Source organism: Lycium ferocissimum, chromosome 2 (genome assembly GCF_029784015.1).
Source record: "Lycium ferocissimum isolate CSIRO_LF1 chromosome 2, AGI_CSIRO_Lferr_CH_V1, whole genome shotgun sequence".
In the NCBI taxonomy this organism is placed as follows: Eukaryota; Viridiplantae; Streptophyta; class Magnoliopsida; order Solanales; family Solanaceae; genus Lycium; species Lycium ferocissimum.
Genome location: NC_081343.1, coordinates 45,829,975 through 45,842,782, shown reverse-complemented (window position 1 = coordinate 45,842,782; position 12,808 = coordinate 45,829,975). Strand labels below are relative to the sequence as shown.

Here is a 12,808-nt window from a genome sequence, read left to right as displayed (position 1 = left end):
TCCCCAAACCCGGTCCTTCAACTCCAAGATCTCATCAAATTCACCTGTAATTCTACTCCAACAACTCTTCACCATTCTCAACAATGGAAGAATATCCAGAAGAACTACGAACTCCACCTGTAGCATTAGTATCCCTGGTAGGTTGTCCAGACCTTCACGCTACAATCACAACTCACCTTCACTCCCAACAACCACCTATTAATGCACTCGCATTGCCTGATTTCTCTAAGATCTCGGTAATTGCCAAGCCTTTGAAGGACACTTCTGTACCGCCTCAACCTGTAGCCGGAATACTAAACAAGGATTGGCTTCTCAAACATCGGACTAGGGTTCCGGCAGTTGTTGCCGCTCTATTTAGCTCCGATCATGTATCTGGCGATCCAGCTCAGTGGCTTCAGGTCTGCACCGATCTCGAAAACCTCAAGTACGCTTCTTTTGTCCTTTTTTTCAATTACGTTATGAGTATTTTCCATGGAAAATGTAGTATTTGGATCATTTCTAGTGATTAGTTAGGGAAAAACATTTTCTAGCATACTCCCTTTGTCTCAATTTGTTTGTCTGGTTTTGACTTGGCACTGGCACGGAGTTTTAGAGAGTAAAGAAGACTTTTGAATCTGGTGGTCTTAAGCTAAAGAAATGTAGAATGTATCAAAATGCCTTTTAATCTTTTCATCTTAAACATGTGATAAGGAATGTATTAGGATCATTTCCAGTGTTTGGTTCCTTCATCAGTTAGGGGGAAAAGGAAAATTACACTCTATGTCTACTGGGAGAAAATATTTATGCCACGTAGCCCATATTTTGAGTTTGTTACCCAGTTTAGCTAATATTTGTGTATAAACACCTTTTGTACGCTATTATATACTTTTATACAAGTTGATATTTTATGTATAATGCTTCCCTTCAGGTATGTTGTTGTATAATATTGTATATTGGGCTACGTGGCGTAATATTTTATGTTGGGCTTTATATTTTTGAAAATCTGCCAATATTTTCCATGGAAAATGTAGTATTTGGATCGTTTCTAGTGATTAGTTAGGGAAAAACATTTTCTATCATACTCCCTTTGTCTCAATTTGTTTGTCTGGTTTTGACTTGGCTCGGGCACGGGCACGGAGTTTTAGAAAGTAAGGAAGACTATTGAATCTTGTGGTCTTAAACTAAAGAAATGTAGAATGTATCAAAATGCCTTTTAATCTTTTCATCTTAAACATGCGATAAGGAATGTATTAGGATCATTTCCAGTGTTTGGTTCCTTCATCAGTTAGGGGGAAAAGGAAAATTACACTCTATGTCTACTGGGAGAAAATATTTATGCCACGTAGCCCATATTTTGAGTTTGTTACCCAGTTTAGCTAATATTTGTGTATAAACACCTTTTGTACACTAGTATATACTTTTATACAAGGTTGATATTTTATGTATAATGCTTCCCCTCAGGTATGTTGTTGTATAATATTGTATATTGGGCTACGTGGCGTAATATTTTATGTTGGGCTTTATATTTTTGAAAATCTGCCAATATTTTCCATGGAAAATGTAGTATTTGGATCGTTTCCACTGTTTGGTTCCTTCATTAGTTACGGAAAGATATTTTCTATCATACTCCCTCCGTCTCTATTTGTTTGTCTGGTTTGACTTGGTTCGGAATTTAAGAAAGTAAAGAAGACTTTTGAATCTTGTGGTCTTAAACTAAAGAAATGTAGAATGTGTCAAAATGCCCTTTAATCTTGTGATCTTAAATATGCCATGGGAAAAGTTGGAATTAAAAAGTTGCCAAAAAAGGAAAGAGTGATTCTTTTTGAAACGGACTAAAAAAGGGAAGTAAGACAAACAAATTGAAACAGAGGGAGTACCAAACATGCGCTATATACTGATTTTTCAGTTCACATTCGAGCGGGTGTATATTCATTAAAAGAGTTGCTTAAGTTTGTGTGCTGAATGAACAGAGGTGTATTACGAGGAAGGAATGTTAAATTGGTCATCGTGGTTGTTGCTCCATCAAATTCTAAGGGTGAGTCTTTAACACTTTCCTCTGTCTATGATCTATCTGCTTATGGATTTCTTGCATGAATGAATTACGTGCCATTTAATCACAATTTATTAACTCAAACGCATTCATATAGAAGAGTTTTAAGAAGAACAGGAAAAAACTTTGATACTTGCTCTGGTCCGGGTTCCATCTTGGAAATTCTTAATTGACTTCCAATACCTTCATGTTCGTCTTGGTTGCTAGTTAGGTGGTTTGACCTCCTGAGGTACATTGGGAAATGGTTGACTACAAGGGCGAATTTATAGGGGAGATTATCGGACACGTGAACCCATGGTCTCTCCGCAAATTTAGATATTTTTTATGTACATATTTTCTAAAATTAGTATACTATTAACTGCTGGCACCCATTCACCAAGAAGGCTGAATGGTGCACTTGGTTGAAGGTTGAGTTAATTACCAAGAGGAATAGGGTTCAGTCCCCACTCAATACATTTTTCCTTCTTTTTTTTTTTTTAGCAGTGCTTCCATGTTCTAGAAATGCTAGATCCGCCTCTGGTTGACTAGACGTATGGAATTCACATTAAGTTGAAGCAAATGAATTAGTAGGTGCAACTATATTCATCACATTCAGAGGCTCTCAGGCTTGTGGGGTTTCTCATTATTATAAAATATACCAAGTTATGGTGTTGTAATTTTTCTTTCCCCACTAATGGTGTTTGAAACAGACAGATGTCTGAAATTTGGATAAAGAACGAGTAGAATGATTAAAGAGTAGAATGATGTTCAAAAAGAGTGTCCGCTTAGCTATTTGCATACCCCTTAAGAAAATACTATCTTCAAGGCAAAAATAGGTACTTTGACTAAATTACCCCTAATTAAATAGTTATTGGGATTGATCACTTAACACTTAATATGGGCAAATTTGAAAAAATAAGGTTAATTCTTTCTTGATTTGATAAGTGGACACTCTTTTGAACCAAAAAATAAAGGCTAAGTGGAGGGTCTTTTTGAACCAGAGGGAGTATTTGACTTGCTCCCACTCTCTATGACAACTTTTTCCTATTCTTCTCCCATCTTCTCACAATTTGAGGATTTGACCCACTTGTGATATTACTTTGAAACAGTTGATCTAAGTGAAGACCGTATGATCGCTCTCAGAAAGCGTGCAGAACTGGACTCTAAGTATCTTATCATATTTGTTCCAAGCGAATCGGAGCTTCAACAGTCCTTGATCAGGCATGGAGTTATTTTTTCATACTATAGCTAAATTTGAGTTATAGAACCCAGTGGTGTTTGATATTTGAGATACCTATTGCAGGTTGGGAAACACATTTTCAGAATTAGCTAATTCCTATTACAAGGATGAAGAAAGAAGAATTAAAGCACGTCTCGAAAGGAAAAATTTCCATTCTGCTGAGCTGAATATTCGATGTTGTTTCAAAGTAAGGGTTCTGTTTGCAGTTTAATAGTTCTTAATGTGCTGTCCTTGTAGTATGACTTCCACATTACCTAACCTTGTTGGTATCATACAACATTATTATATTATTGTCATTAAATACTGACCTAGAAACTAGCTGTTATGTCCTTGCATGTTTCCTGGAATTTTGCTTATGTCATGATTATGCTCTTCTTAACATTTTGACAGGCTGCTGTATATGCAGAATTTTGCAGAGATTGGGTTGAAGCATTACGGCTATACAAGGATGCCTATCATGCAGTGCGAGAGGTATATTTATGCTACTCTGCTTGACCTGTAGAATTTGAGACCACTTCTTGATAGAGTCTTACTGCATTTTAGACAAGGTGAAGTACTTTGCATTACCAGGAGATGAGATATAAAGAACTTTATAGAACAGAGTGTTAGCTTCTTTTTACTCTTTCATATCTTTGTTTAGCTAGATGATTGTAGTGTAGTCAACGTTCCAAATGGCTATAAATGGAAGAGACGAACTGCTGGAGCTTCCGAAAAACTCTCTATCCCTTAGCCTGCATTGGTGTGGTCATTTAGCGAATTCTAACAGTGTTGAAGATATTCATCGTGGTGAAAATTAATGGAGAACTTTTTCTGTTTCTTTCTCATCCATGTGTTAGTGTATTTCTGACTGAAGTTCATTTAGATGTATAGTCACTCCTGTCCACTTATAACTATCAGCTCTGAGTTGTTAGAGCTTCTCTTGCGTGTTTCAACAGCACCAAGTTTATTGCTTGAGTGCGGTTCCGTTATTTCTTTTATGTCTGACTAACTTTAAAATCCAAAGGAACAATCTTATCCAAATAAAAATCCAAAGAAGCAACCAAGAGGGGTATATTTCCATCCATGTAGTGGTAATAGCTGACTGCAGTAGATAAGTATGTCTCGCTACTCTTGTTTAATTATAGTTGCAGAGGTTATCATTGATTTACTTTCTTAATGTTTCTTCTCTTAAGAATAGTTGCATAAAAGGGCGGATGAATTGTAATTACCAGTTTCAACTTGCATATAACCAAGATATGCTAATAGTATTATTTATATGAGATAACAAGGCAGATTGCCTGAGTTGTAGCATATTAATTGCTTTGTAGCCTTAAACATGTTTTGCGTTATTATGCATCTTAATCATATAAATAGAGACCTTTAAATGATACAGATGGTTGCAACATCAACTAGATTGCCACCTATCCAACGGTTAATTGAGATCAAAAGTGTGGCAGAGCAACTGCATTTCAAGATCTCTACGTTGTTGCTGCATGGTGGAAAACTTTCAGAAGCAATTGCCTGGTTCCGCCAGCACTATGCTTCTTACAGGAAGCTTGTTGGAGCACCTGAAGTTATTTTCCTTCACTGGGAATGGTTAAGCCGACAATTTCTAGTATTTGCTGAATTACTGGAGACAAGCTCCGCTCAGCATGTTTCCCCTTTGGTTTCAGACGCTACTGATAGATCAACTGAGTGGGAATTTCATTCAGCTTATTACTTCCAGGTTGGAAAGCCTTCCTTGTCAAGCTATTCATTTATTGTGGTTCGCCTGTTTGATTAGTAACCCATATGATTAATCAACTAAGCCTAAATCAAATTAGTTGGAGTCAGCTATATGAATCCTAGATTATCATTTCTGCTCTTTTTAGACCCTCCATTAGTAGTCTCTAAAACTAGTGGTCTTCTAAATCTCCCACTTATCCTTGCACTAATATACAAGTCTATCAAAACAAAAAATTCTCATGATAAACGTAGGGTCTAATTTAAGTGTAACAACAAGAACAAATACTCAATCATAATTAGGTGGCATCTTGTCTATGAATCATTGCTTTCATTATGTTCGATTCTCAGCCAAGTTCGGATTATTTCATAGAGATTGTAAGTCTTTTGAGGCAGTTACAATAACTTCATCAAGAAGTCTTTTGAGATAAATTCTTTCATGTGATTTTAGGTCTATATTTTCTCCTGTTGTCACCTTCATTTATCTTAGTATCACACCTATAAAGCAGTACATATGGAGATGAGCTTTAACTACCTTGAAAATTAGGTTTATTTTTGTTGGAATGCCAAACACTAGAGTAAGTAGGAAAAAGTGGATGATAGTTGGTAGTTACCTATAGCTCCTTAAAGTTGAACAATGATAAGGCTCTTATTCACAATCACAACTATGTAAGAGGCCTCCGGAGCTTTGGTCTAGTGGTAAGAGTGCAACTGGTGAGGTGTTGGTTAGGCGCACGTCATGGGTTCAGATCTTGCCACAGACAAGAACCTAGTATTTTAAGCGGAGAAGGGTAGAGGGATGGACCCATTATCCACCAACTTTCGAATCGTCTGCCACTGGCCCTCGGGGATTTCTTGGTTATCAAAAAGAAAAAAATCTCAACTGTCTAAGAGGAAGATGGAAATAACCTTTCGCCACTTTCTCCTATAACCAGATACCTTTCTGGGTCGTTATCTTCCCTGAAAGTTTCTATCATATAGACAGTTACAAAGACTAACAGACCTCAAGTCCTTTAACTTTTCTGGAAGACTTTTTTCTTGAACTGGATATGGAAGTGGGCATTAATAGTTAACTTCTCCTTCCTTTTTTTTTTGGAGAAGTTAACATATTGTGTATATACATATAAACATCAGCACAATTGTGCTGGAATGACATTTCCATTTGCTGGGCATTACTACTGGGTATGAGACAGGAGTCGTCCTAATTTAAGAAACTAGAACCAAACAATTATGGAACTTCTTTTCCACCATATCGCACCGCTTTTCCCCATAAATCAGGTTTTACCAGTTTTTTATTAGAATTCTCTCATTGTTGGACAAAAGCTGACTTAATATAGTTGAATATTTGCCCATTATTAATGAAAATAACCTCCTAGTTTCTTGATTTGTCTCTTGCTCCCTCACTAAGATGACAATGGGTGGGGAGATGAGATCCATCAACTTTAGGCCTCAAGGAGCAATTTTAGCAAAAAAAGAAAAGAGTTAATGGGCGAATAATAAAGGGGGAGTATTTAAGAAGGAAGTGAAGTTAAACAAGGAAAGTAGAAGAGCTGTGTATTTGAATTTGTTGATTGGTACACACACTGCAGTGCATGCTTATCTCGTTCTAATCTTTAATTTTTGCTGAAAGCCCCATCTGTAGCTGAACTAATTCCCTATACATCTTTGTATGTACTACTTTACCTGCTTTATCTTTGTAGCTCAACCACCATACGACTCTATTCATATGCTTGCTTATCTAGCTTTACTGAAAACAGTTAGCAGCTCATTACTTGAAGGAAAAGAGTTCTTCTCTCGAACTTGCGCTATCTATGTCTGATACTTCGGGTGAGATTGATGGGAATGCCGAATCTGTGATAGCTGCTGCTTATGTTGGTCAGTTTGCAAAACTACTGGAGCACGGAGACACATTTGTTATGCAATCGTGAGTGGTGATTTTCTTGTAGTAAATTACTTCAGGAATTTTTTTGCTTACTTCATTCTTTCCCCACATATACATTTGCAGTCTTAGTGATGAAGAATATGCCCGTTATGCTCTGGCTGAAGGAAAGAGAATCAAGGACTCCTATGAAATTATTGCTCTGCTTAAAAAATCTTTTGAAGCATACAACAACGATAAAGCCTCTCGGATGGCTGCCTACTGCGGTTTCCAAATGGCTAGAGAATATTTCATAGTAGATGAATATAGTAATGCAAAAGACGTTTTTGAGAATGTTGCTAGTCTTTATCGACAGGAGGGCTGGGTCACTCTATTATGGAATGTCTTGGGTTACCTTAGAGACTGCTCAAGGAAAACTGCTCTCGTGAAAGATTTCATTGAGTACTCTCTTGAAATGGCTGCTCTACCTGTATCTACTAATGCGGCTGGTCAAAGAGACTGTGGCCCAGCTGGGCCTGCAAGTCTTGCGCAGAGAGAAATAATACACAATGAAGTGTTTTCAGTAATAAGAGGAGAATCAGAAAGTGCATCTACTGAAGAAAACAGTAGCCTCAAAGTAACAGCTGATAATCCCCTTTATCTTGAGATTGATCTCGTCAGTCCCCTCAGAGCAGTACTTCTTGCTTCAGTTGCTTTTCATGAACAAGTAGTTAAGCCTGGTGCAGAAACAGTGATTACCCTCTCCCTTCTATCTCAACTGCCTCTGAATGTTGAGATTGATCAATTAGAAATCCAATTTAATCAGTCGGAGTGTAACTTTGTCATTGTCAATGCTCAAAGATCCCATTTAGCTGCAATATCCTGTTTGCAGCCTGGTCGTAGAGTGGAGACAGCTCCCACCCTGGAACTTCGCACAAACAAATGGCTGCGGCTCACATACGATGTGAAACCTGGTAAGCTGATTACTTTTACTTTCACTTGTTGCAACTCCAAGCTTAAACTATTTCATGTTTGATTGGAGAACACGTCAAACTGTATATATTTATCCCACGGAAAGAACGTACTTCCTAATAATTAACTGACAAATCATCTATGACGCCTATTTCTCGTTCCCAGATCTCCAAAGCAACTTTCATAATAACACTCTAATAAGACCATCAAATCTTCTACTCTGAGCCCGTCTTACCTAATGGAGATGTGACCACGTCCCAATTTATCAAATGAAACTTTTTTGTCTCATCATTTGAGTTCCATAAGATGTTCCTCTGAAATCTTTGAAGTCTTTCCAACCTTTCAATTGCACTTGCCGGTGTGCGCATGACAGATGTGTAATATGTCCAGATTAGATCTGGTATCTTGACTATGCGCCTCCCTCATGAGGTTAATTTTTCTTGGTTTCTGTACGTGTTTCCATTTGATTGTCAGGGACAATACTGTTTAGGCTTTCCACCTCAGCCCATTGAGTCCTGATGATAAGAATGACATGCTTTATACCTTCTCACAAAAAAAAAAAAAAAAAAAGGGGAGAGAATTAAATTGCTTTATATCGCTTCACCTACTTCTTTCCCATGGGGCAACAGATCCAAGGTTCAGAAGGTTTTAATATAAAATAGTTGCTTTTTTAGAGGATTTTGTTGTCGGTCTATGGTTTATTACTCTTTAGCTGCATGATCATTATGAACACCCTAAATTCTAAGCCCTTTATTGAACTCTTAACTGCTCTTGCCTTCAAGGCCTTTCGCGAGTTCTTAACTGTTGCCAAGCCTTTTCTGCAGCCTTCTTGTGCTATCCACCCCACCTTTTCTGGGATAAAGTAAGACATTTCGTTGATGAGCATCCAGTGGATTTCAATAGTTTCCAAAAGGAATAACCTTCTGTACATAGTTCAGGGAGCTAACAATAGCTAATATCTGCCCGATACTTTGTACAGTGGGTAAGATGCTCTAGTTTGTACATAGTTCAGGGAGCTAACAATAGCTAATATCTGCCCGATACTTTGTACAGTGGGTAAGATGCTCTAGCGGAAAAGATTTAAGCAGCACCTAACTTTAAGGAGTGGTTGAGATCCTGTCAAAGAAATATGATTCTCTCTGCCAGATACATATGCGTTCAGGAACTGTTCGTCAAATACTTTTGATGGATTTTGGACTCTCCCTAGTCCACACTTTGCATGGGCATCTTGGTGTTGTAGGGCATTACCAGCATACTCCTAAAATAAATAGGAAGATGTTCCTTGGTACTTTACAGTGGAGAAAAAGGTGACAGACATTTGCTGCTTCTTGCTGGCACATGTAGCACCTATTGCACAGATGAATCCCTCTTTTGCAAATATAATCTAGAGTTGAGCAGGCTTTCAAGATAGTCGTCTAGCTGAAGCAGGCAACTTTAGTTGATAATTTGGTCTTCCATATTAATTTTATGGCTGATTCTCTAGTTTCTATTATTCTATTCCTCGTGTGTGAGTTGATTTAGCTAGCCTTGACTGTGTATTTTCCATAGCTTGAGCTGCCCCATACTAGTTTATCTTTCTATTGTGGTTCCACTATGATATTCTCTGATCTTTAAGCAAATCCAGAGAACTATTCAATTCCCAGTCTTTGAGATTCCATCTAAATACCCTGTGCGCACCCAAAGAGTAGCGGCTGCGGGTTCCCATGTCATCAAAAAAAAAAAAAAAAAAAAGGATTCCATCTAAATAAGTAATTCCAAACATTGCCTTGCCTGCACTGCATGTGTGTATCTTGTGGATGTTTTGCTAACTGAAACAATTAGGAAACATAACTTTCAGGGGAGAATTACCTAATCATTTGTCACCCCCAGAAGCTGATGTACCCTCCATTTTTGTCCCATTTCACCAAATGATGCTTATGTTGTGAGCTGTTTTCTTCTCACACAAATTTTGTTTTGATTTTATCCAACTGCTTTGGTACCTTTCTAGGTAGTGGGAAGAGTGTCATAAAGTGTGTTGGACTGCTGTCTTACGCTATTAATCAATGCCAATCTGCCACCCACTGACAAATACTGCTTTTGCGGAGTAGCTAGTCTCTTCTTGGAGTTTTCTATGATCCCATTTCAAACCTATGTTGCCTTGTACTTAGCTCCTAATGGCAAGCCCAGATAAGTTGAGGGAAATGCCCCAATCTTGCTTCCAGCTACTGCAGCCAATTCTTCAAGATTGTGATCTTCATTGGCAGAGTAAATAGTACTCTTGCTTATATTTTTATGAAGTCCTGAAATAGCCTCGAAGATGAGTGGAATAAGATTCAAATAAAGCACTTTTGACTTGTCTGCACCAGGGAAATAATGTGTCACATTTATAGCAAATGTGACATTATCTCCAGCTCCTGCCCACACTGAAACACTTAATCCACTGCCACAGTACTGCTTTATCCAGCCGCCTGCTTAGTCCTTCCGTTGCCAATATAAACAAGAAGGGAGAGAGGAAATTTCATTGTCTAAGACCTCGCTGAGTTGAGAAAATTCTAGTTGGACCACCATTGATCAAAATTGAATGCTTCACTGAGGAGAGATACTGAATTTATACCATTTTACATATAATACTCTTCTATCCACCCCAGTTTTTAATTAAAATATGCCTTCTTATTGCACTGAAAGTGAGATAACATTTGAATGATGCAGAGCAAAGTGGAAAGCTGGAATGCATATATGTAACTGCAAGATGGGGTCAACATTTTACTATCTGTTGCCGAGCTGAAAGTCCTGCCTCCATGAGTGATTTACCCCTCTGGAAGTTTGAAGACATAGTGCAAACTATACCAATGAAGGATCCTGGTCTGGCTTTCTCTGGTCAGAAGGCCGTCCAAGTTGAAGAACCAGACCCACAAGTGGATCTAAAGTTAGATTCTTCTGGCCCTGCATTGGTCGGAGAGACTTTTATTGTCCCTGTGATTATCACCTCAAAGGGCCATAGTGTCCACTCTGGTGAATTGAAAATTAACCTTGTTGATACAAGAGGCGGTGGCTTGCTTAGTCCAAGGGAGGCTGAAACTTTTTCATCAGATAATCTTCATGTAGAACTTGTTGGCATATCTGGACGAGAATGTGAAGATCTTGCTAATTCAGAGAATATTCAAAAGATCCAGCCCTCTTTTGGATTGATTTCTGTCCCGTTTTTGGAAGAAGGAGAGTCGTGGTCCTGCAAACTAGAAATTAGATGGAACCGCCCTAAGCCTATCATGCTTTATGTGTCACTGGGCTACTTTCCTCAAAGTCCGGAACTTAGCTCACAAAGAGCTCATGTGCATAAAAGCTTGCAAATTGAAGGTAAGACTGCTGTTGTGATGAGCCATCGCTTTATGTTGCCATTTCGAAGGGAACCACTACTGCTGTCAAAGACTAAGCCGGCTTCTGATTCTGACCAAATTACATCTCTGCCTTTGAATGAAACAAGTATGCTAGTTGTTAGTGCTAAGAACTGCACAGAAGTACCTTTGCACTTGTTGTCCATGTCCGTTGAGGCAGTTGATGCCAGCACCTGTGATGTGAAAAGTAAGAGTAAGGACCCAGAAGAACCTGTGCTGCTTGTGGCGGGAGAAGAGTTTAAACAGGTTTTTGCTGTCACTCCTGAGGTTAATCTTCCTAAGCTGAACACGGGTATTGTGTGTTTGAGATGGAGACGGGATCATGGAGATGGAGAAAGATCGGATTCCTGTAGCACAGCATCTGCAGTTCTAACGAAACATAGTTTGCCTGATGTAAATGTGGAGCAACCTCCACTGATCTTGAGTTTAGATTGTCCTCCTCATGCTATTCTTGGAAATCCATTTACATACTCCATCAGAATTACAAACAGAACACAGTTTCTTCAAGAGGTCAAATACTCTTTAGCGGATTCACAGAGTTTTGTTTTATCAGGGCCTCATAATGATACAACTTTTATTTTGCCAAAGTCTGAGCACATACTTAGTTACAAGCTTGTACCCCTTGCCTCGGGTTTTCAGCAGCTTCCTAAAATTACATTGACCTCCGTACGATATTCAGCTGCGTTTCAACCTTCAGTTGCAGCTTCTACGGTGTTTGTATTCCCATCTGAGCCTCATTTTGGGTTGATGGATATTGGAGAGATGAGAGTGGAATCTGTTGCAGCTGAATAGGTTTCTACAATAAGTTCTTCCAGTTTATGTTCGAGGCTGATTAGTCGAAGAAGCTTAATGATAAAAAGCATGCTTGTGGATTATTGGAAGTTTCTGTAAGTGTAAGGCTCTCGGCTGTGGATTGACACACTGCTCTGTTTTGAACTTGGGACTGGGGATTGCTTAGTACGTTACACAAAGTATAAGTTCGAGATACTGGCTGAAGCTTGCCACGAGGAATCTTTGGTGGATATAGATCTCGTCTAAGCAGTCACATTAGTGTGCTCTCTTCCCTTTGATTATCTGTACAATCATGTATTTTTGCTGATCTCTGAAAGAGGGCAGGTCGTCGAGCTTTCGGGATCAGAATTTTTTTGGTAAATCACACAATCTTTACTGCTATATTTATTTACTGAATACTACAGATAGTTGTCTAAATGTGTTTTAAGCATTTACAAATACGAAACCAGCAAGAAAGAGCTTAATCCGTTCTTTGCTTTTGTATCGAGCTAAGTAGATAACTTGAATCAGGAAGTTACACTGGTTATTTGTCTCTGGAAGATGCAATCATCTGAAGCTGTATCATTACTGGCTCTGATCAGAATTCCACTCTCAGTTACATCTCTTATTCACTTGGAAGTTTGTTTCTACCTTAACATAGTCGAGGCAAATGGAACAACGGTTCATAGTAATGTTGTACTGTGTCATAATATCCGCTATCTTTTCCCGTGTTAAAAATGCTAAACTTTTCTTGATTACCAAACGAGGTTTTCTTTATCTACTATACTATACAATGGGGCTAGCCATGATACAATTACTTGTTTTTATCTTCTTCAACTAGTAACGCATTCAAGATAAAGGAGAGAATATCTTGAGATTCCAAGCCC

At 38.4% G+C, this 12,808-nt stretch overlaps 1 protein-coding gene across 1 annotated transcript; it reads left to right on the top strand.

The window, feature by feature from the left end:
- Positions 1-12,413, top strand: LOC132040215 (uncharacterized). The gene is made up of 9 exons (XM_059430846.1): positions 1-424; positions 1,950-2,014; positions 3,118-3,229; positions 3,312-3,435; positions 3,639-3,719; positions 4,621-4,953; positions 6,707-6,873; positions 6,955-7,781; positions 10,468-12,413. The coding sequence occupies exons 1-9, from the start codon at positions 84-86 to the stop codon at positions 11,940-11,942; spliced, it is 3,525 nt and encodes a 1,174-aa protein (XP_059286829.1). The 5' UTR covers positions 1-83; the 3' UTR covers positions 11,943-12,413.
- Positions 12,414-12,808: the final 395 nt, after the last annotated feature.